The 25,072-nt window shown below is 39.8% G+C and overlaps 1 protein-coding gene across 5 annotated transcripts in view; it reads left to right on the top strand.

The window, feature by feature from the left end:
• The first annotated feature begins 5,959 nt into the window (after positions 1-5,959).
• The window catches only part of ERMP1 (endoplasmic reticulum metallopeptidase 1), a 42,188-nt gene continuing 23,075 nt past the window's right edge, over positions 5,960-25,072 (top strand). For all 5 annotated transcript variants that reach the window (XR_011091003.1, XR_011091002.1, XR_011091004.1 and 2 more), the window contains exons 1-14: positions 5,960-6,369; positions 6,542-6,843; positions 10,618-10,745; positions 11,089-11,194; positions 12,082-12,228; positions 13,722-13,814; positions 17,068-17,280; positions 18,200-18,420; positions 21,003-21,177; positions 21,426-21,616; positions 22,232-22,384; positions 22,920-23,122; positions 23,880-23,995; positions 24,485-24,648. Coding sequence is in view for 1 of the 5 variants with exons in the window: in XM_068665840.1 (XP_068521941.1) it covers positions 6,065-6,369; positions 6,542-6,843; positions 10,618-10,745; positions 11,089-11,194; positions 12,082-12,228; positions 13,722-13,814; positions 17,068-17,280; positions 18,200-18,420; positions 21,003-21,177; positions 21,426-21,616; positions 22,232-22,384; positions 22,920-23,122; positions 23,880-23,995; positions 24,485-24,648 (2,517 nt within the window). In the remaining 4 variants the exon portion in view is untranslated. The remainder of the gene's footprint in view (positions 6,370-6,541; positions 6,844-10,617; positions 10,746-11,088; positions 11,195-12,081; positions 12,229-13,721; positions 13,815-17,067; positions 17,281-18,199; positions 18,421-21,002; positions 21,178-21,425; positions 21,617-22,231; positions 22,385-22,919; positions 23,123-23,879; positions 23,996-24,484; positions 24,649-25,072) is intronic.

Here is a 25,072-nt window from a genome sequence, read left to right as displayed (position 1 = left end):
GCCACATGATTTCTCAACTAAACACAATGTTTATCAAAATGATTGAATCAAAAGCCTTTGTCTTTGGTTTGTGGTGTTAAGTGATTGCTGATGCAGTGTGAGTAGACTGAAGGTGAATTGTCTGAGGATGGTGTGTAGGGAGATGTTAGCATGGAAAGGACTAGGAGACAATTATGGAATAAATAAAAAGACTGGCATTGCTGACAAAGACAGCTACATGGGATGCAAAACCAAACTGGGTAAGCAATGTAGGTGATCATGAAGTGGCTTGAAGTCTTGTAGGAAAAAAAAAAAGATAAATCTTGACGTGACTGAAGGAGAACCAGGCAGGTGATTCAGTTGCATAATGTTGTTAGGTTGATGGATGAAGGTGGCAATTTCTCTGCTTATTTTCTTGTGTAGATAGGGTAGCTGGCAATGAGACTATTGGAGAGGTGAAGGGCAGAAAGAGACAGCAATCAAGCTATTGAGTGAACAGGGCTTGATAGAAGCTGTCAGACTGTACAAGAATGTGCGATACTTAATAGATACTGGAAGAAAAAATTGCTTATATTTAGAATGTGTTCAGGTTCTCCTATTATCAACTTCACAGGATCACAGTTTCACAGAATAGTTGATGTTGGAAGGGACCTCCAGAGGTCATCTTTTCCAACCCCCCTGCTCAAGCAGGGACACCCAGAGCAGGTGGCTTAGCTTAGCAAATGATCATTAGTTTAAAATTGAACCTTTCCAGGCTGGGAGCAAAAGAAGAATCCTTCTGCCCTGAAATCACAGCAGACATGCTAACATTATCTCCCTGCCCCTGCCCTCTCTCCTCCAGCCATTCTCCTCCAAAGCCCTTGCCTCCCTTCAGTAACAAAGGGAATGCTGAGCCTAAATTATAGTATCTTATTCACAGAGTGACATAGAGCCTTAACAGGTTGTGAAGGCAGGATATGTCTATCTGAAGAAAGGTTGTTTGGGTTTTTGACAAGCAATAATCAGTTTATTTTCTCTAATTATTGTTTATGATTACAGCTCACATTACAAAATAACAGAGTAAGGGAGAGAGGGAGCACAGAAAACAAGTATCTTTACACAAGAGGGAAAAACACCGTTTAAGTCTATAAAAAAAAAAAAATAATAAAAATGGCTAGGTGTGGTGTTAATGCAAACAACAACCTGCCTGCCCCCTATCAGTCCAGAAGCTATGGATGGTTCTTCCACCTCTAGTTGCTGAGATGAGTGACAAGGATATTACCATTTTCTTCAAAGTACAGGATGATTGTAGAAATGCCCAGTTCCTGGGGGTGTCTTGGGGGCTAATGAAGCTTCTACTGTCCTTGTGTCTTGGGAAAGAGATGGACATGTTTAGTTAAATAAGCTCTGAATGGCCTCTGGATGATGTCTGGGAAAGATTTTTACACGGATTCAGGAGAGAGTACAAACATCAAAGGATACAGGCTCATCTTCTTAAACTACACTGTCCTACTCAACGCCATCTATGGACTAGACGTGGAGCTGTGTGATACAGTGAGACAATAAAGACTAGGAAGAAGAAATGCAGACTTCCTTGATGACATGAAGTGTGCCTGTGTAGATCTCTTAAAGTGAAAAACATCTGAGCTCAATAACTTACCAGCAGTTCTGGCTAACTGGAGAAGTCCCAGCTGACCAGAGGTTAGCAAATGTGACTCCAGTCTACAAGAAGGGCAGGAGGAACGACCCAGGGAATTACAGGCCTGTCTTCCCTGACCTTGATACCAGGGAAGATTATGGAGCAGATCATCTTGAGTGCCATCACACAGCAGACACAAGACAACCGAGTGATACAAAATTTCCAACATGGGCATGAAGGGCAGGTCTTCCCTGACTAACCTGATCTCCTTCTCTGATAAGGTGATTGCCTCAGTAGGTGAGGAAAAGGCAGTGGATGTTGTCAACCTGGATCTTAGTGAAGCATTTGGTACTGGTTCCTGTGGTATTCTCCTGGAGAAACTGGCTGCTCATGGCTTGGACAGGTGTACAGTTTGCTGGGTGAAGAACTGGCTGGATGGCTGTGCTCAACGAGTGGTTGCAAATGGAATTCATCCCTAGACTGATGGGCTGAGTCCAGTCACATGGCATTCAACAGAGCTTAGTGCCAGGTCCTACACTTGGGTTACAACCCTATGCAGTGGTACAGGATGGGGGAAGAGTGGCTGGGAAGCTGCCCAGCAAAAGAGGACCTTGTTCACAGGCAGCTGAACATGAGCCAGCAGGGTGCCCAGGTAGTCAAGAATGGCATCTTGGCCTGCATCAGAAATGATGTGGCCAGCAGGACCAGGGAAGTGATTGTCCCCTTGTATGTGGCACTGGTCAGATCACACCTTGAATACTGTGTTCAGACTGGGGCTCCTCACAAGAGGGGCATTGAGTTGTTTGAGTGGGTGCAGAGGAGAGCAACAAAGCTGGTGAAGGGTCTAAAGAACAAGACATGTGAGGATCAGCTAAGGAAACGGGGATTGTCTAGTCTGGAGAAGAAGAGGCTGAGGGGAGACCTCATTTCTCTCTACAGCTACCTGAATGGTGATTGTGGTATAGAGGGTGTCAGTCCCTTTTCTCAGGTAAGAAGTGATAGGATGAAAGTAAATGGTCTCAGGTTGTGCCAGTGGAGGTTGTGCCAGTGGAGGTTGTGCCAGTGGATATTAGGAAGAATTTCTTTACAGAGAGGGAGGTCAAGCTTTGGAATGGGCTGCCCAAGACAGCTGTGTAGCCCCCATCCCTGAAGGTGTTTAAGAGATGTTTAAGAGACTTGATGACCTGGAAGGTCTTTTCCAACCTACATGTATATGATCAAAAAGAGGATAGATCCAATGCCTGAGGTGTGGTGGAGGAGTGAAGAGCTAGCTCTATCGTCATATGTGGGCAGAGACACCTTGTGAGATCAGCAGGGGTCCAACTCTGGCTGCAGCACAGGGAAGTAAGATTTGCCCAAACCCACAGTTCTCACTGGGAAGGGCTGAAACCATAGTCCTTGTAAACTCAGCATGTTAGATCTAGTTTCTCTTCTCTGTGGGATTTCCTGCTTTCTGCTGAGCTCCATTTTCACTCAAATCTGATCTGGGGGATCCTGTCTGTCAAACCATGTAACACTGAGTGGCTGACTGGTACATGATGCTGTGACAGAAGTAGATTCCCAAGCCAGCTGGACAGAATCAATGCTTTGACACCATGACTGTGTATTTATGTTAAAGCAAACAAATGGCTCTGCCTGCCCTGCAGAATGATTATTTTTCCCTTGTATTTGACACAGGTGCAGGTGCTGGAATACCACTTCTACTCTTGTTTCATCAATGCAGGAAAGTTGCTGAAAAAATGAAAATAGCCAGACAACACTGAAAGAATTGGAAAAGTAACAGGTTGAAGAGAAGTGCAGAAGGACACTTCATTGTGATGTGCAAATACATTCAGTGGATCAAAAATCTTGTAACAAAGGGATTTTCAATTTATCAGTCAAACATCCAATGGATGGAAAATTGAAGCTAAGAGATTAGTGATACAAATAAGTCACACTTTAATGAGAAGGATGTCTGATTATGGGAACAATTTACCAATTATTTGATGGATGGTTCATCATTGCTTATTTTTAATCAATACTAAATGCTTTTCTGAGGACAATGTTCTTGATCTCTTTCCCTAAATTTCCCTAAATAGGTGATTATGGCCTTAACCTAAAAAATTGCATTTGTATTTATTTGCTCAGGAAAAAAAAAAAAAGTAATCCTACTACTGTTTAACTTGGTTTTGCAAGTTAGAAAACAAAGCAGGCTCTATGTCCTTGCAGATGGGATACTGGGTTTTTAGTTTTTCTGCTTGTAAGCAGAAAAAAAAAAATCTGCCTTTTTAGCTTATAAGTCATGCTCAGTGAACAAGGGATTTCCCTCTGTTCTGAGGTGAGAAAATGAAGCAGTGTCATTTACAAGAACTAGGTTAAGCATCAGTCTTCTTGACATAAAATCAAACTGAATATATGCTGAATCATTTGGAAATTAGATCCAATTACCTTAAATCGGTCATTCCAGACTAACAGAGCAATAAAAAGCACTACGTTTGTTGATGTATTTGACTCTGACACTTCTTTCATGTCAAAACGTGTATGCACTATACTTCCAGCTTAATTCACATTGCACACTGCCCTCCCAAATGCTGTGCTCAGAACAGATCATAAAAGGGCTGTCACTACTCCAACTATCAGAAGACTTTCAAATCTAAATGAGAAAATTACTTCTGAATTTTGCATTGACAGAGCATTAAAAAATGTTATGTATCTGGGGAGTGTGACTGTCACCAAAGTCAGTAGAGTCTGGTCTGCTTTTTGACTGAGGGTTCTCAATACCCAGATGTTGCCCAAACAATGAAAGAAAAATGACCACTGAAAGGGAAAGGATGAAGTTCTTTTACAGCCCTAATCCTGAAATATATAGAGAGGTAAAATAAATGAATAATGCTTAGCTGCTGTTTTCTCACAGTGTACATTACCCCTGAAATCAAGAATGCAGAGCCTGTTCTAACATAGTCAAATTGAAATTCAGCAACTGGTGTTCCTGGAGAGGAACAGTCCCTGCATAAAGCTGCCTAGGTGAGTTTTTCAGGACTGGTGGCCCCCCGTGCTTTAGCACTGATGGTGTTTTACATGAGATGAAAATACAAGATGAAAGTCCATACTTAATTCCTGGTCTGATTTCTCGGAACAGATTTAGGACTTACTTAAAAATTTCAAATGAGAAATACAGATCTACACTGAATACCTGGCCACATCTTTCTTCAACATCACATCTTTTTCTTTGTATTAATATCTTGTCATTATGCAGATTATTAAGATGGCATTTTCAAAGGGTGGCTTGCATATTTGTGTTGCAAGCATTTCCCTGGACTGATTACGCACTTGCGTGCTTGAGAAAACATTTACATTGGAACTTTTCAGAGTAGAGCTGTTTCGCGTGTAAAATCTTCTGGGAGCCAAGTTTGGGCATGCGTTTTTCCTGATCCCATCTCCTTGTGAAGAGAGAGGTAGCATTGATAAGTGGAAAAAAAAAAATAAATGAAGCAGGAAGAAAAACTGAACAAAAGAGAAATCAAACCTCTCGGCCCAGAACTGTGTTACTGGGTCTCAGATGTAGTAACACAACCTAGGGCTGTGAGCCATAACCTTGTCCTTGATGAATCTGAAATGAAGAGAAGGAGAAAACTCAGTGAACCAGAATATGGAAATTTACAAAAGCACCTGGATGCGGCAAAGAGCATAGTCATCCCATTTTAAGGCACCACTCCTTCAGACTTTTGTTTTGTTTTGTTTGTTTGTTTGTTTTTGTTTTGTCCCGAAGGGTATCCCGACTGCTGCTGGGCAGCTCCCTGCAGGCAGCAGTGCTGAGTTTATCCGTAACGCTGGGTGCACCCGGGCTCCGCTGCCTGAGCGCACCGCACGGCACCAGGGACACCTCTCCCCCCTCAGGGCCAGCCGGGCGAGGGGCTACGAGGCCATGGCCGAAACAAGCCGCCCCTCCGCCCGCCCCTCCTGGCCCCGGAGCGCCGCAGGGCTGCTCCCCCCCCCCCCGGCTCCTGAGGGGACCGAGCCCGCGTCCGTGCGCCCCAGGCGCCGTCCTTCCCGAGTGTGGGGCTCGCAGTGCTTTGACTGATTTGGTGTTTTTTTTTTTTACTGATTTGATGTTTTTCACTGATTTCATGCTTTTGTCGGTTTAACTTTTTTTCTTGCTGCTATGTTTTTAACGCTTTTAACGCCAAGACTCCCGACGGGACAGGCACCCCCCCCTCAGACGCCGGCGCGCGCCGCCCGTTGCCGGCATAACGGCGCCAACGGCCCCAACGGCCCCAACGCCCCGGCAGCCTGCACCCCGCCCCGCGGCGAGGGGGTGGGTGCCGCCTGCCCCGCCCTCCCCCCCCGTGATCCCGCCCCGTGGCTCCGCGTCCCGGCCGCCCTCCCCTCCCCTCCCCTCCCCCGGCACGGCGCGGCGGGGCGCGGGTCGGTGTCGCCGCTCCTTTTTGAGCCTCGGCCTGCCCCGTACCGCAGCGGGCGCGCGGGGCCATGGAGCGGAGCGCGGCGGCGGCGGTGCGGCGGCTGCGCGCGGCCGGCAGCGGCGGGGAGCGCGATCGCGACCGGCGCCCGGCGGCACCGCCGCGACAGGACGACGACGGAGACGGCGACTGCGCCGCGGGGAAGAGCCGGGACGGGTGGCGGCGGCGGCCGCAGGCGCTGCCGGAGCGGCGGGCGGCGGCGGTGGTGCTGCTGTACCTGCTGGCGCTGCGCGGCCTGGTGCACGTCGCGCACCGGCACCTGCTGAGCCGCCCGCAGCGCGGCGGGAACCCGCACTTCAGCGCGCACCGCGCCAGGTAGCGGCCGGGACAGCCCCCCCCGCACCGTGCTGGGGGCTCTGGCTGGCGTGCGGGTCGGGTTCTGCGCTGAGCGAGCCTTGGAGGTGGGCAGGGCAGTGTAAAGCTTTCGGTGGGCTGTGTGTGGAGCACCAAGCGTGCGGGCGCTGAACGTGTGCTGTCTCTCCTGCAGGGGGTACCTCGACAACTTAACAGCGATTGGGCCCAGGACGGTTGGAAGCCCGGCGAATGAAGTTCTTGCAGTTAACTACCTCCTAGAACAAATCAGGGCGATAGAAACTGAAAGCACAGATGCTCACAAGATCTCTGTAGACGTACAGAGGCCGACAGGCTCCTTCAGCATTGACTTTTTGGGAGGCTTTACTAGTTACTATGCAAACATAACCAATGTGGTAGTGAAGCTGGAACCCCGAAATGGAGCTGAGCATGCAGTCTTATCCAATTGTCACTTTGATTCCGTACCAAATACCCCAGGTAGGTCCACATGCTCCTCCATCCCTCTGTGTCACATGAGCCACTGAGCTTGGCTCACTGTTGTCTCATACCAAGTGCTGTCATAGCCATGTGCCAGGACACTCTGTGTGTCAATTACTCTGTGCTTGATTTCAGTAAAATTCAGTACTTAGAGTGGAAGTTGGTCCTGTTAAAAGTCAGCATGTTTCAGATTTTAATTTTTCTTTTCTGGTAGACAGCAAATTATAGATGTTATGTTTGGGTTTCTAGGAAGTTAGGTTGAATCCACCTTTTTTTTTTTTTTTTTTTTTTTTAATATAGTTCATTTCTTAGGCATGTGCTCCTGATACCTGTTGTTCAGGTCTTTCCATACTTCTGTACTGATTTAAACCTGGCTTTCCTTAAACAGGATGCTTCATGCTGGGGGCTGTTCCCACCCCCACAAACCAATCTATTTTATTCTCCTTTTCCCTGTGTCAGCTGGTATCACACTTATCTCAAATTTTTATTATTGTACCCATATGCTATACAGTTTCTGCATTCCTAGCTTCTGACTAAAAAAATAATTGCAGTGATCAAAAGTTAAGTTGATATGTATGTCTCTTACTGCTACTTTCACTGTTGTGTGTTTTCTCATTCTTGTCCTACTGCATTTTTATAAATCTAATCATGTTAAAGAATTATTGCAACATGGGTGTAAACAGCTTGGCAAATACATGGTTTAATATTGCCAGGAAGGTATGGAACTGGAAACCACACAAAAACATTTGCTGTAACTCGTAGCCACAAGTATATGTTAATTATTGCAGACGAAAAATATGTATAGGTTTCAGTCACTGACAGTGCTGTTTTTACTTAAGATTTTTTATTTACAGCCTGCACTGTATTTCTATTTCAGAAGGCAACCTTTTTGGTCTTTAGCACACAAAAGTAATCACTATTAATGATGAGACGTGAGAATTAATGAGTTGAGTGTTAGAGAAACAAAACATTTGCTATACTCTTTGCGCCTTTTTTCTGTTAACACGTAGTGTTAGAAGAAGACTTCTTTTTCTCCTCTGGTCATGTTTAGGCAAGATGGAGTTCCAATTAAGTATAATAACTGTGTGATTGTTACACATTCACTGTGATTTAGGAACTGTGTTGATTGTAATTACTTCACTTATGTTCTAAACATGACTGCCTAGACTTAAAGAATACTTCACAAGTATAACGTAATGATGAATAAGAACTGTTTTTAGATTGATGTCTTGTGTAAGCGGCATGTTTCTTTGGGTTGTTGCACAGGGTTATACATCCATCAATAACTTTCGTTCAGGCAGTGAAATGTTTCACCAGCCTTGCACAGTAATGCCAGAAAACTAATGATTCCTATAGTATAGGGTTGTACAGAATATGTGGAGGAGATAGAAATCAACCTGTGTGCTTGCCCTCAACCAAAAGCAGCGCTTTACAACAGCAGTGAGGAAATGCTATTTCATTTTCCTGTAGTAAAACTTTTATATACTATAAGAACAAACCTTTTATTTTCTATTCTCCTGTATTTCTATAAGTTCTTCGCTTACAGTTTCTTTTTTTTTTTTTTTTTTTTAATTACTGAAAATGTTAGTTTAACCCAAATCAGTATGACTCTTGTATACTTCAATGAGTAGTATACATGATGAATCAGATACAAATAGATAATCTGATGTTGATGCTTATAGATGTGCTTTCCTGGCATGATTAATGGCCCATGAGCCCAATTGTGTGCTGATGGAAAAGATATCAAGTCTGTATAAAGTTTTTTATTTGTTTCCTTTGGGTGTTAGTGTTCACACCCTTACCTTAGTTTGGGCTATTCACAAATGTATCCCTCAATCGTTTTAAAGCGTTACCAAGTATTTTGGTATTCAGACATTTAAAGTTATCTTTGTTGCCACTAATGTTCCTGTGTATCATTTCCTGGAAAGCAAGGCAAGTACATCTCACTTTTGCTAATAGTACAGCACAGTGCAGTATTAGGGAAACAGTTTAAACAACAAACAAACAAAAAAAGAGTAAAGATAGCTCAGTAAACTGTCTGAGCTTCGATGTTTAGTCTCTTTCTAACTAAAGAAGCAGGTGAGGAAAAAAGCTTGTGAAGGAAACATATAAACTATAAGCTCCTAACATATTTCTCTTGTTCTGATAGGCCATCTAAATGGAAATTAGTATTATTTGACTCTTCTCAATTAAACTTGGAGGTGGAAATACCCTTGCAAGTATTGGTATAGATGTGGCTTATGGCATGGTTTTCTTATATTACTGATATTTGCCATAAAATCTGTTTTAAGTGTGACTGTGGCTGCTTCAATCTGGTGTGTGTGTGCATTTTGAAACCAATAAGTCCTTTACTTTTCCTAGCTTCACAGTAAGATAGACAAGTGATTACTTTTCAGCAGGGCTTATCACTTTCTTGTTGAATTCTCATCACAGTACATGTTAGATAAAAAGAGCTTGGTGAGGCTAAGAGTAGGCTATGGATAAACTTCAGGAGCAATATAATGAGGAGTTTAAATTTGATATGTTTTTGGAGCTTTTTGGAAAGCCTTTGGCAGAGTGAAGTATTCTGAGAACTACATTAACTAACCAGTGCATTGGAAACATTTTCTTTGTATATGTGTTTGTTTATTCTAAAGTATGTATATACAATAAAATTTTGACTGAGGTTTTTGTTTAAATCAAGAATGCTCACTTATTTTTTTAGAAGGGGCAAGCATGTCTTTTTCCAGATTATGAGCTCCAGAAAAGATACTTGTTTCATATATACCTTAAACAGTTTCAGCAGCTAATGAGCCTTCCCTAATATCATGCTGATACATACTGTGGCAAATAATGCTGAACAAACCATAGTCATCATCTCAGTGCAAACTGGCATTATCTATACAGCCCAGGCCAACAGGAATGATGTTAAAGTTCTCTGTTTGCTCCCAGGTTTGATTGATTGGAGTGGGGTAGGGAGATGCTATGGCTTGCACTAGAGTGAGGGAAATGGGGCAAGGGCTAAAAGATGGGTAACTTAATCAAGACAAAAAACTGGTGGGCGGTGTGTTGGAGGAGGTGTGAGGAATTGGGTCCATTCTAGGGTAGTGGTGGATGAGGAATGTGAACAGACCACTGAGGTCAAAGCAAAAAAGGTCTTTCTGCAACAAAACCAGAAAGGTGGTAGACAGCATCCAATCATGAAACTACTGCATTGCAATGCATATTTTCACTTGATGAATGTTTTAAAGATATGAATTTTGATGTATGCTTTAATTTGTGATCTTGGCCGTACATTACTTGGAAGATTTGTCCAGTTACTAAACTTCATTGTAGCAGCATAGAATTCCTTAGCATGAGTAGTGTGGCTTCATTTTTTACATTTACGTTTACAAAATAATATTCACTTTAATAAAAATTCACTTTTTGTAATTTGAGTATGCTGTAAGTGAAAGTTATGTCCTTGTTTATTCATATTGATCTTAAGCAAAGTGATCGTTATCCATTTTTCTGTTTAGCGCTTAGTTAGCCTAGATCTTGTGAAGAGTAGTACTGGATTTGATACTCTGTACATCACTTGTTCTACTTTTGAACATTAGTTTTCTTCCGCTGTTGCTTCTAACTAGCATAAATACCAGGTACAAGCTGTAGCAGAAAATAGACTAAAGTTTGACACAATCATGCCATGGTTAGATTAAATGATTGAGAGGACACAAAGTCTTTTCGTCTTCTTAGGTGTTAGTTGCAATTCTGTGCATTTGTTGTAAACCATGCTGTTCTGCTGGTTGTTTTTAGGTGCCAGTGATGATGCTGTTAGCTGCTCAGTGATGCTTGAAATACTTTACACTCTCTCAAAATCATCAGAACCCTTGCAGCATGCTGTCATATTCCTGTTTAATGGAGCAGAAGAAAATATTTTGCAGGTAAGAATATGCCGGAATTATAAAATGTGTATCAAAGCTGTGAATTAAGACTCTGTCAAAAGAAAGAGTAACTGCAAGTACAGTGTTTATTTAATCTGTTGATATATTAGTTAATGCCAGTGTTAACATTCTGAGAAAAATATATTTGCTGTAAAAGTGAGAAATAGATTAAGATTGTTGTCTATGTTAATTTAATTAGAATACTTTGATGTTCTGTTTTGTTTGTGTTGTGAGTGATCTGGCTGCCTTGTTTAACCTTGAGTTATAAGCATACATGGTGGAAAATAACACTTAGGTTGGTATGGAAGAGATTTGACCTGTATTTTCTTTGTTTTTCATCAAGGCTAGTCACGGCTTCATTACACAACATGAGTGGGCCAAGTCAATTAGAGCTTTTATTAACCTGGAGGCAGCAGGTGTAGGAGGAAAAGAACTTGTTTTTCAAACAGGTAGGAGCACGTATTGTGTCCAGTTTCTACACTGGGATAATTTGATCATGAGATAATGTAGACTTAAAAGAGTATTGAAAGTCGCTCACAAACAAAAGATAAGAGAACTGCTATGCCCTTTATCAACCCTCTGTAGCAAGTAAGTTGCTCTGCATCTTTAGATGCATGTAGGGTAAAGCACTGCAGCAGAAGTTCCCTTACAGATGGGAAACCTGTGTAGAACAGAACTAAGGAAATTGTATTTCTTTCCTACATCAAGGTAGTAAGGAAAAAACAGATTTCTATATCTCTTATCTCTTGCATACTCATACTTTCATATGCTTTTTTAATTTTCACATAACTCTTCCAAAATCTTTGCAGAGAGATGTTGGCATTAGAACTCCATTTGCTGCTTGGAGAGCAGCAAAACTTATCACATACACTGCTGTTATACTTCTGCTCCATCCTAGTTGGACTACAGATTTCCTTCTACTACTGCGGCTGCTTAATTTTTTACTTGCATTGAATGCTTTGATGGAGAGACTGTTCAGTAAAGAATTTTTATCTGTGATAAAGAATGTTGTGTTTAATTGGATTTATCATCCAATTGTGATGATAAATTGGAAATTCTGCTAAGGGTTGTGGTTTCTGCTTGGTCTTTGGTAGATGGTGTATCTACCTTGCCACTGAACACCCAAGGCATTCATGATTTTCCCCTCAAAGTGTGACTAAATAAGTATGTGAGTGCTTCAGCTGACACTAATGAACTTAGTATACCTTGTGAGGTAACAGCATTACAACTCTAGCGAGTTCCTATGTGTTGTTTTTGTTGTTGTTGTTACAATAAGGTTATCTTAATTGAAGTTCAAAAAATAATTGTTCTGAGCTTTCTGCTCATCTTTTGTTAGGACCTGAAAATCCGTGGTTGGTACAGGCATATGTATATGCAGCCAAACATCCCTTTGCCTCTGTAGTGGCACAGGAAATCTTTCAGAGTGGTATTATCCCAGCAGATACAGACTTCCGGATCTACAGGGACTTTGGTAATGTTCCAGGTATGGTATCAGAAGGCATGTCTATTTATCTAAGTATATAACAAGTAGACTGTTCTGTTGTTCACTATGTAAAGGTCCTCAACTTTGGTTTGGGTTGTAGTCTGGGAGAAAATTTTCCTGTCTTTTTCCTAAGGCAATAGCATTCAGCATTCCTGTACCATGTAGTTTTTAAGAATGTTTTTGGAGACTGCTGTTTTCCAGAAAGAAACTACGTGGTAGAAAATTAGTCTAAAAATTAGGGAAATACTCCAGGAAATAGCAGTACACTTAAATACTTTGTTTTTAAACACTTTAGTAATGGTGCTAATAACTTGCTTGCAGGAATTAAATAACTAATGAGAAAAAAAAACAAACAACAAAAACTAGTGAATAAACTAAAAGCAGCTTTTTTTTAAAACAGTGACTTAGTAAGTAATGAACTTTCATTATTTGGGGGGGAAGGAGTGAGTGGAAGGCCAGGGTGTAATTAAACACAAGACAGTGAAGGAAAGTTTTTTGGTTTTGCAGTGTGGTTTATAGATTCTTATCCATTCTGTAGAGAATTTTCAGTCGAAAAAAACGCGAAACAAAAAATGATATCTGAACAAACGTAATGCAAAAAAAAAAGTAAATGTTCCTCACTATCTGGCGTGAGTTGCCATTGGAATTACTTCCAAGAAAAGTGATCTTTCTGAACTGGTTTTGAGAGAAAAACTTATTCTAAACTTTTCAGGCTAGAAATGTACCACAGAACATAAAATAGCTGGCTTTCTACAATTTGTTCTGTTATTTGTTTGGAATTGTACCTGGTTCATAAATGGTAAATGAATTCACCCTAACCTTAGCTTTTTCTAAACTCATAAAAAAATTGAGCTGGAGAAGTAATTTGTTCCACTTTGTCCACTGGTAGAATTGATTTGTTAAACCTCTGCAAAATCTTGAGGAGTCAGATTGCTGACAAGAGCTTTTTGCATATGCAACTGAGTGTATGCACACTTTGGATGTGCTGAATATATATTTTTTTTTATCTTTACAAAGTATTTGGGCATCTGTAGAACTTTTGGACTGGCTATCTAAAAATCTGTTTACAAATCCATAGTAAAAAGAATACAGCTGGCATTTAGAGAAAGTGTTCTACAGTACTGCTTTTTGCACAGTGGAACTCTACTGATGTTTTAATAATAAATATTTGGAAAACAAACATGTTGTTTCTTCTGAAGTTGACATGGCTAAGAATTTCCATGTGTTTCACCAGTAAAGAGACATAAATTTCTGTACAGATGTCATGTAATCAATAAGTTAGGAAGGACACATTTTAATTTGGAGTTTAATTTGGAGTCCACCAGGTGGAGTTCTGGTTAGTCTTCCATAAAGCAGACTGATTTGTTAATTTCTGAGGAAAGTACATGTGTTACAAAGTAGACCAGTGTTATACATGAAATTTATCTGAGGTTTCACACTTGCTTTGTGTTTTTAGGTTTACATAATTTCTCTTGCTTTTCCTCTTTCTGTAGGGATAGACCTGGCTTTTATTGAAAATGGCTATATTTATCATACAAAATATGACACATCAGACAGAATTTTAACAGATTCGATTCAGAGAGCAGGTTGGTATTTCTAAGATTTCAATAACTTACTGACTTACTTGATACTATCAAAAATTCAGTAATAGCTACTAAGCCTTAAAGTAGGACTACATTGTTGTGTCTTCATTTTGATGTAAGGCTACTATCTCAATAAATTTATAATGTTAAGAACTACTTGACCATCTTGGTAAGAAAACAATGTTAACTGAACACATGCCTTTAAAATACATAGGGAATATGTTTGAGGAGCTCTGAAAAGAAAACTTTGTCACCATCCAGTGATGTTGATTTGAAAGTAATTGTAGAATCTAATTAAGGTTGTAATCTGGCCATTTGAGTAAATTACATTCATTGATACCTGATTGTTCAGCATTTGTCATTCCTTTTCTCTTGGTAATTCCCCTTATTGATTAATGATTGTCATGAGAGGATTATGGTTAAGTAGATAGCATAGAGATCAACTTGCCAGTAGAGATTTTTCATTTAGAATAAGTCTCAATTGACCTAACATAGCAGTATATAGGCTGTGGATTGTTGGCGAATAACATTGATTTTCTACTGACAGATTGGATGTGTAGAAGGTTATTTCACAGATTTCAGTAAAGAAAGTTACAGTAAAACTTTTAGTTTCTCAGAAAAACTAACACAATCCTAAGCAGCTCCAGGTTTTTGACCACTGTCTTCTGTAAGCTAATAGAAGGCCACTGAGGGGTCCAGCATCAGTAAGAGCTTTAAATGTTTATTTGCACCAACACAACTGTAAGATAAAAAATAACACTTTCCTCTAAATTTCTGTTGGAAAGCTGATTTTACTGCTCATAGTGGTTAGGGAGACCATTTCTTGGTAAACATTTCGCAGCTTAAAAATAAAGCAAAACAAACATGTGGTTTTGGCTGTATTATGAGAGGCAGGAAGGTGGTTTGTACCTATACAAAAGAAAACAACTTCCTTGTTTCCTTACATTACTGTCATTGAGGAAAAGGAAGGCAGGTAATTCATAGTGAAACATGGAGTTAGCTACTGGGGGCAGGGACAAGAGCAAGAAGGTAAACAGAAAATGAAACTCCTCTGTTGGTGAGGCCTGAAGTCTACTGCTTATGGGCTGAAAGAGACACTGTCTGAGCAGCCAGGGATCAAGTTAGGAAAGCCAAAGCACTTTTAGAATTGAACTTATTCGGGGACATCAAGGGCAACAAGAAAAAGGCTTCTATAGGTACATCACTGATAAAAGGAAGACTAGAGAAATTGTGGCCCCTCTTTGGAATTAAAAGGGAGACCTGGTTACACAGGATATGGAGAAGGCTGAGGTACTCAATGACTTTCTTGCCTCAGTCTTCACTGGCAGGAGTGAAGACTTGCCTTGGGCACCAGAAGGTGAAGGCAGGGACTGTAAGAGTGATGAAACACCTGCTGTAGGAAATCGGGTTCAAGACCATCTAAAGAACACAAAGGTGTACAAATCCATGGGACCTGATGAGGTGCATCCACGTGTCCTGAACGGGCTGATTTAGTTGCTAAGCTTCTATCCATCAGACTTCAGAAGTCATGTCATTCTGGCGAAGTTCCCACTGACTGGAAGAGCGGAAACACAGCCCCCATTTTTAAAAAGGGAAAAAAGGAACACTTGGGGAACTATAGGCCTCACCTCTGTACCTGGCAAGATCATGGAGATGATCCTTCTGGAAACTGTGCTAAGGCACATGGTAAACAAGGAGGTGATTGTTGACAGCCAACATGGCTTCACTAAGCGCAGATTGTGACTGACAAATCTGGTGGCCTTCTCCAGTAGGGTTACAGCACTGGTGGATAGGGGAAGAGCAACTGACATCATCTACCTGGACTTGTGCAAAGCATTTGACACTGTCCCACATAATATCCTTGTTTCTGAATTGGACAAATGTGTTTTTTATGGATGGGCCTTATCCATTGGGTGGGTAAGGAGTTGTCTGGATGGTCACAGTCAAAGACTTGTGGTCAACGGCTCAATGTCCAAGTGGAAATCCATAAAGAGTGGTGTTCCTCAGGGGTCAGTAGTGGGACTGGCACTATTTAACGTCTTCAGTGACATGTACAATGGGATCGAGTGCACCCTCAGCAGGCTTGCTGATCACACCAAGCTGTGTTGTGCAGTTGGCACACTGGAGGGAAGGGATGGCATCCAGAGTGACCTGGACAGGCCTGAGAGGTGGGCCTGTGCGAACCTCATGAGGTTCAACAAGGCCAAGTGCAAGGGCCCGCATTTGGGCCGGGATAATTCTAAGCACAAAAACAGGATAGGCAGAGAATGGATTGGGAGCAGCCCTAAGGAGAAGGACCTAGGGGTGTTGATTAAAGAGAAGCTCAACATGTGCTGTCCATGTGCACTGGCTGCCCAGAAAGCCAACCATATGTTGGGCTGCACCAAAAGCAGTGTGACCAGCAGGTCAAGGGAGATGATTGTCCCCCTTCTGTTCTGCTCTTGTGAGACCCCACCTGGAGTCCTGCATTCAGCTCTGGGGCCCCCAGCACAAGGAGGACATGGACCTGTTAGAACAAGTCCAGAGGAGGGCCATGAGGTTGATCAAAGGGCTGGAGCACCGCCCGTGTGAAGACAGGCTGAGGGAGTTGGGGTTGTTCAGCATGCAGAAGAGAGCTCTGGAGAGACCTTGTAGCAGTCTTCCAGCACCTAAAGGGTACTGGAAAAGGGTACAAGAAAGCTGGGGAGGGACTCTTTGTCAGGGAGTGTAGAGATAGTACTACGAGTAATGGTTTTAAATTGAAAGACGGAAGATTTAGATTAAACATTTAGAAGAAACTCTTTACTGTGAGGGTGGTGAGGCACTGGCACAGGCTGCCCAGAGAAGCTGTGGACGCCCCATCCCTGGAGGTGTTCAAGGCCAGGCTGGATGGGGCTTTGGGCAACCTGGTCTGGTGGGAGGTGTCCCTGCCCATGGCAGGGGGTTGGAACTGGGTGATCCTTAAGATCCCTTCCATTCCAAACCATTCCATGATTATCTGATTCTGAAGATACGCTTTCTCCCTTCATTGATGTAGTATTTAAATATATGAAGCTTTCCAAGTGTACTTACTTTAGGGAGAACTGTGTAGATTACCTCATGAAAATACTTTGCACTGCTTATGATCAAATAGATATTTAGAATAATCAGTTGCATGTTCATTTCTCATGTTTTGGATAATTCAATACATTTTTTTTTTTTTAAGTACATAAAAGAATGCTATGTGCTAATTCATCAACCCTGATACAGTTATGTTGTGTATCTGCTTTTTTAATAGGTGACAATATTCTAGCTGTCCTAAAATACCTTGCAACATCGGATAAGCTGGCCAAATCTTTTGAGTATAGACATGGAAATGTTGTATTTTTTGATGTACTTGGCTTATTTGTCCTGGCTTACCCTGCTCGTGTTGGCACCATCATGAATTGCATAATAGCAGCAATTGCTTTTCTTTACTTAGGCAAGAAAGTATTCCAGCCCAAAACCAGAGGTAAGTCTAGTGTTTTGTTTTGATATCAATCACATTATTATTTAATAATAATTAGTAGATCAAGAAGTACTCAGGAGGTAATGGCAAATGATCTCCATAAGTCCCTTCCAACCACAACCTTCTGTGATGGTTCTCTGATTTGATAAACTTAAGGAATAAACTTCAGGTGTGCAGGAATTACTTTTGTTTTAAGAGATGAAAACTCAGTTGTGAATCATTATGATGATGAAATTACAGGCCTAGATGTCTAGCATTTATGAATTACAACTATATCTTTTATCTGTTCATGAAGATTTAAACTAAATCTTTTAAAGATCTGAATATGGGGAAAAAGAAAGTTCACCTACCATCTGTATAAACTCTTTGTTCTATTAATACAGGTAGGACTTCAGAAATATGATTCATGAACTCCTGGCCATATGCTGGAGCACATAACAACACAAACAGGAAAAATTATATCAATACTTAATTAAGGGTGTAAAACAACTTAAATTCTCTAGTTATACATTTTCATTTGAAGCATAGGAGCACACATTAAAATAAAATAAAATAAAAAAAAATCCAGAAAGCATTTTTAGAATATGAAAAAGTTAGAAGAAAAGCAACTCTGACATTTGTTGAGACCTTCTAGATTGTAGTCTCCACTGATTCCTTAGACAAATTTTTATTATTGGGAATATGATAACCTAGGAAATAGACTAGTTGTCTGGGAATTAATCCTGTAGGGAGGAAGACTGTAAAAGGAGTAGGCTACGTGATATAAAGACCATTCTGTAAAGAAATCTGCAGAGTGCACTTCTCATACAGACTTCATGTGGTCATTACAGAAATTATGCTGAGGGTAGTTTTAATGTTGATGATAGTATTTAAAAATAATAGGTATGACTGTTGAATTAAACTTTTTTCTTCTTCTTCACAGTTATTAGTAACTTGAAGAAATTATTTACTGCATTTGGCTTAATACTGTTAAGTTGGATCTCCACACTAGTAACTGTGGTTATTGTGGCAGTGTTCGTCTCTCTCATTGGACGGTCTCTATCTTGGTATACCCATTTCTATGTTTCTGTGTTTCTGTATGGCACTGCAGCTGCAGCTAAACTCATCCTTGTGCATACGCTAGCCAAGAAGTTTTACTACAAGGTAAGCCTAATTTCATTGCCAGTTTTGAGGGGTGGTGAGTGTAGTGTTTAATCTCATTTAAACATAAGGATTATTGCTGTGTTAAATGAGAGTTAACAGCTCCTTGATTTAAGTCTTTGCCCTTGCTAATGACTTGTAGCAATTCCTGCTTGGGGCCAGGGGTGACAGACAAGAGCCTTGTAGAAGACAATGTAAGGTATTGTTTCTTTTCCTCTCTGCACTCTCCCTTTCTCCTATCATTTCATTGGTAAGAGATCAAATAACAGCTGGATAATTTTTTTTTTGATATCTTCAAGTGTTCTTGATACTTACAGAATTGACATCTATATGGTCTTTGAATCTTAACAGATCCTTGCTTCTGAATTTACGTGTATAACTGTGTGTCCCACAGTTTGTTTATTTTCGTACTTTTAATGAATCTTTTAATATTTTTGTTCATTATTTCATCTAATTTACCATGTAAATTTTTGTCATGAAACTTGGGATACCTGCTCTGTGTTGTATTCTGCCCCATTATTATGCATGTTTGTTTGGTAAGGCCATTAGTATTCATTGCCTTCTAAGCAAATTTTTTTCAGATTGTTCACATGAAAGCTTTTTTCTTACAACTATAAGAATTTATCATTCTGTAATGCAATAACCTGTGCTGTGTAAAGCTTTCTAAGTGGAGCTTTTATAAAAAAAAATTTGAGTTTTCAGCCTGCAATCTATGGTTATTCTGTATGATTATTCTGATATCTGTTACTTGTTTTGACCACAACTGGATCTGAAAGAGAACTCTTTATGTTCCACATTCTTTTCTGCTGTAGATAAAAGTCCTTTAGGTCCCAACAAAGTTTGATTTAGGTTTTGTCATGTTACCTTTTCATTGCTGTCATTTGTCATGATTACTGCATATCTATCTTTTTTTGCGCAGAATTCTTCTGTGTGGACTAACCAACACAATGTAACTTGCATAATAATGTCATAATTATAGTTCATAATAATCCCAAATGCGTAGATGATAGTTAAATTGTTTTGTATTTCTGTAGTGCCTTGAGGTATCTGGCAGATGGTGCTCTTAAAAGGGAGAAGTCAACTGCTTGAGCCTGTTTTAAGTTTACAGGTTTTAGGCATGATGGTATTTAGTCATTCAGCTTACCATTACTTATCCTTCTCAGCCGTTTGTACAAGCCTAGGGTGGTAGAATTTAAGAAACCTAAGTTGTCAGTCAAATTCAATTTCATCCAAATACTTCAAGTTTAAAAACTTACTGATATTTTACTTGACTGGTGTACGTTCTGAGTGTATCCATTATTTCCTCATCTGGAAGTTGTTTGTTTTATGGAGTATGTGTATGAATAATTTAAAAAACAATAATGCTAGTGACCTTTTATTGAAAAGATGAACCGTGTATAAAATAGATAGGACATTACCTTATTCTAGTCTTTTGGAATAGAGGTTCTTACTGACAGGAGAGCTTACTTTACCTAATCATTCAGTTGTTTCAGGTGCTGGATCTAGTTCTTACCTGCTGATTGTCTGAAGAACAGATCAGATGACTAGATACCGTGCCTCTCTCAATTTTCTTGGCGCACTATAGCGTGCAGTATTCCACACTTTATGCTGCCTCAGTAATTTACATTGTCCCTAAGAAGTGTTGCATAAAAATTTTGGAAGCTAATCTCTTACTTGGGTATTACAGGCAATGCCTGGGTGTTGATGAAGCAGTGTGTCTTCTGTTACTGGCTTAAGAACTTGTGATGTAATAACTTTTTGTTTTGAAATATGTTTGGTAACCCAAAAGTTTCTTATCCCTACTGCCCAACATTTTTCACAGCCCAAAACTCAACTAAGTGCTTTTTGATAGCTGTTCAGTGAAGCAGTTCTTCTTGCTGCTAACAGCATTCACAGTTACAAGTCTTGTGCTGCAAACAGTGCAACACTGTATTTAACTAAAGACAACAAATAAAAACACATTTTTAAGGGTTAATTTTTTTTTTCTAAAACATATCTGATATTAACTCAACCATGCATGTCCTCTTCAAAACAAATAATGTATGAAAAAAGCAGACTTCTGAAGTGACAGCTGTGGTGTGACACATAAAAGCACCAGTGTAATGTTTATCCAATAATAACATTACTTGCTTAAGAAATAGTATATTAACAACTGCTGTGCAAAAGCAGTTTAGAATTTCAGGAGGTATATGTAATTCTTTTCACACATAAGTAGTACATAACTTGTTGATATGCTTCACAAATACCAGTGCTTTTTATAAAAAGACCTTGTTGCATATGTACCTGAAACATTAGCCTGCCATCTTCTTGGTATTGTAATTTGTACTCCACTCCTGTCCATCCCATTCTGTGTAATCTCTTCTTCAAGATAAGTCAGAGCAGATGGTTAAGAAAAGAAAAGCACCTACAAGTGAAAACTGTCATGAGTAACTCTAAATGGCAGGGAGAGTGGTGAGATGGTATATGTGGACAAAGCAATTGTAACAATTACATAGAAGAAATTGGAATTTTTGTGTGTGTTCTTAAGAAACATGATACATAAAATATTTCTGCTTGGCAATAACTGATTCCCTTTTTTGTTACAGAGTATGAATGACCTGAACCTGGGAGATGTGTTTTTTGATGCCTCATTGCTGATTTGGACTATAGCATTGGCTGTGATTACTCAGATAGGCCTTTGTTCAGCGTTCATTTGTATGTTGTGGGTGGCATTTCCATTACTCACTAAGCTGATGATCCATAAGGAATTCAGACAAAAAGGTATGAGTTTGTGGGGGTAGATAATTGCAGCATTTGGAGCAGAAAACCTGTTGTTTTTTTTTTGTTTGTTTGTTTTTTTTAACATAAGAGTAGTTTTGCAGTGGTTTTGGAAGAGTTACATTGGCATTGGCTATGTAAAATGGGGTCCTTTTTTCCTATCCATCTCAGGGTGAGGGCTGGTATTGTACATTGGGCCTTGCAGCAGTGTTTGGATATATTATTAATGCTATGTGCTTTATGTCTTGTAGGTGCCACAATTAAGTTTCTTGTGCTGTACATGCTGGGAATGTTTGTTCCCTATCTGTATATAATGTATCTTAGTTGGACTATATTTGAAATGTTTACTCCTATCATGGGACGAAGTGGTTCAGAAATTCCACCAGATGTAGTGTTGGCAGGATTTATTGTGGCCATCACTATGATTCTGTCATCCTATTTTGTAAGTAGAGTTTTTAAATGATGTTGAAAACTTCTAAGCTTTCTCTAGAGTTGAAAAAAAATATATATATTTTTTCTATACTTCTGTTTGGAATTAATGGTATTGTTGAATATCTCAAGTGTTAATACAAGGAAATTCTAGGAAATGTGAAGGATCCTATGTTTTGTGTTAGAGAGAAGTAATTGAAGCAGGGATTACAAAAATGTATCTGCTCAGTAGTGATGTAGTAATAACTGCTGTAAAATACAAAAAATTGATGATGGCATTTGAACAGGTATTCATTTTAGGTGGAATGTGGTATGTGGCTGAACAAAAAATGTACTACATTTCCAAAAAAAAGAAAAAAAATATTTTTTTTTATGCTGCCCTTGCTGCAAAGTTTTCAGGACTTTTTTTTGGCAGATGTTTTTAAAAAGATTTTTTTTTTTAAAGTTTTGGAAAGTAGTCACCTTTTTGTCCTTCTGGTTTTAGATATTGAGGCTGTGAAGTTTTTCTGTGTCATATAGCATGTATAATACACGTTCAACTCCAGAAGTGAATTTTAGAGTTACACATAAGTGTCTTTCATTTCTCAGTCTTGTAGTTTTATAACTGGACTGTCTCTTTGTTCTCTAGATTAACTTCATTTACCTTGTCAAAAGTACAAAACTGACGCTAATAACTTCAACTGCTGTGTCTGTAGTCACTCTGATTCTCGTTTGCAGTGGAATCTTCTTTCCTTACAGTTCTGATATGGCTAACCCAAAGCCTAAGCGAGTCTTTCTCCAGGTAAGAAGAGTCTTGCATATTGTATTGATTCTGTGCTGCATGCAAGAGGGTTCTTTGGTTGTTTGGTTTTCTTTGTTTTGTTTCTTATTAGTTGTTACTGTTTTTAAAGAACTTAAACCCTGAAGTAGTCTCCATTGTTTGCTTGATTTAAATTCTAACATTTTTTTGTAGATTTGAACAAATTGCTGCTGTTCCCCATGTTTAATTTGCATGTCTAGTCTTCTCAGAAGAATAGGTATTTTTAGGTGTATTTAAGTATGAGTTAAATAAGCAATTATCATTACAGAAGTGAATGCAATGGGAGATGTCTAAATATTTACAGGCACAGACATCTATTCAAATTACATGTTTTTATGGTGTTCTGTTTAATCTGTGTAACTGTATTCATAAATGCTTAGATTTGTGTTGAGTACATACTGAAAATGCATTAGACTTCAAGGGTTGAAATGGTGGATATTTCAGAATGACTTTTGACTTGCAAACTACACAGACTCTTAGCATCTTTCTGTGTATCTTTTTCTACTTCTACTTCCAGCACACGAGCAGAAGATTTCATGACCTAGATGGAAACCTGGTTAAAAGTGACTCTGGTATATGGATTAATGGATTTGATTATAATGGAATATCTCACATAACTCCCCACATACCTGAAATCAATGACACCATTAGAACTCCATGCGAGGAGTGGGCTCCTTTTTGTGGCCTGCCTTGGATTCTACCAGTGCATTTCATGTTCCGGTTGGTGTGAACACTGCTTTGTTTGAGCATTTGCTATAAAGCCCGTTGGTTATGCAGTTTATGCAATCTTACTTCTGTAAAGGACAAAAAAAATAAGTCTAATCTTGGCTTAAAAGTAAATTATACTTCCCTTTCAGCAGATGCTTGAACTTCTGTGTAGGTATAGTGTCATCTGCCACAATCTATGAGAGAGATTGGTGGGTCTGCTGGAAGACTTCTAGATGTTGATGTGTGGGGAAACAGATATTGGCACCATATCTGGTGGAGAAAAAAGCAAGGGCGAGCTTCTAAAGGGCACTTCATAGTAGGAGTATGTGTTTCTTCCCTTCTTCCACGTCACCTCAGCTGGTAACAGAGGAAATCTAGAGTAGCTACTTTCCCCAGAAGAAAGCTAGCTTCCATGTCTGTTTCTCATACCTCAGGAGTCTTGTGAACAGAAATGTAGAATTTTATATTTTTTACTTATTTACTTTTTAGTTATTTTTTATTTACTTTATTGTTTTGTAAAGTAAGGCAGATCAAAGTAACAGATAAAAACACTAGTAACTGTTGTTCTGTTACTGTGTCCTTTAAATATTCGACTGGCTGCAAGCTGTTAAATTTTAACTGCTTTCTGTCACCATAAATAGCTTTTGAGTATTTTGTTTATTAACAATGCGGTCAGCTAAGCTACACAAAAACTTATTCTTCTCATATTTTAGTACCTCTGACTGTTGCATTGAGATAAAATTATAACATTATATATTTATTTAAACAGGAAAAACTGGTATCTTCCTGCTCCAGAAATTTTTCCAAGAAGCCCCATTCACTTCAAAGTTCTGGCCAAAGAGCTGATGCCCTGGAACTCTGTGAGGTTAAGCTTTGAAGTATCTGGTGAGTGACTGAAGCTTCTATTTTGTGATTTATTTTTATGCCCATAATAGATAAGGTTCTAAGTCTAGTACTGCAGGTTACAGTGCCGTTCCTAAGATAGTGAGCTTTGTGTGATTGGCATGAATTAATTCAGTTTCATAACACGCTAGAAGCTGTGGGTGTTGTGTTGCAGTTGTTATTTGGGGGACTGATATCTTGTCTATTTTAAGTAAGCTTTGATCATTTTTAGCAAGTCCCTTCTTGAAGTTCATTTTAGACCTCTGTCCATTCTTTACATCATCATCTAATTTGTCTCACTACATAGAAATAATTGAAGCTTCTCTAGAGAAGACAGTATAGCTCTATCTTGTGTTGGAAGACATAGGTAGTAATACATAGGTTATGTGTTACTATTTAGGAAGATATGTTACTGGAATGAAAGGAAGCAGGGCAAACGTTTTTGTCTCCTTTCAGCTGTTCATACATCTTGATACATTTCCCTGTCTACAGGTCCAAGTCACATGTCACTGTATATTCGGCCACACAAAGGGTCAGCTCTGTCTACCTGGTCTCTTGGAGATGGAACGCCAGTAGCTAGCATAGGAGGAGACTACTTTGTATTTTACTCCCATGGGCTGCATGCTACACCATGGAACTTCTGGATAGAGCTTACAGTAAGTATGCTGCTGCTGTTGGAAACGTGGTGACCCCTTGGTCTTCTACTTTGTCCCTCTACTGTATGTATCAGCTCATACATATTTCGATGCTTTGTCTTCTAACTAGCCATTAAGTCAAAGGGAGAACATCTTCCTTGTTTACACAGTGTTAGGCCTTAAGCTTGGATTTCTCTCATTTTAACTCGTAGTTCTTGAAGTTTTATCTTTATTGCTGTTATTTCACAGATCTTTTTCCTGTTGTAAACAGTTCCCATGTCATATATTTTGTTAGGGGGAAATTACAGGGAATCCTTGATAGGAAACTTACCTGTCTTGATACTGAAGAAAATCATAAAAATTTTGTCTTCTGTACTGTACCTCTGTTTGGAAGCAAGGCTTCCAGCATTCCTATTCCAGTGGGATTTATGATCCCTCATTCCCA

The sequence above is a fragment of the Anas acuta genome, chromosome Z (genome assembly GCF_963932015.1).
Source record: "Anas acuta chromosome Z, bAnaAcu1.1, whole genome shotgun sequence".
NCBI classification, from domain to species: Eukaryota; Metazoa; Chordata; class Aves; order Anseriformes; family Anatidae; genus Anas; species Anas acuta.
The sequence above is the reverse complement of the archived record's forward strand: the minus strand, read 5'-3'. Positions and strand labels throughout refer to the sequence as shown.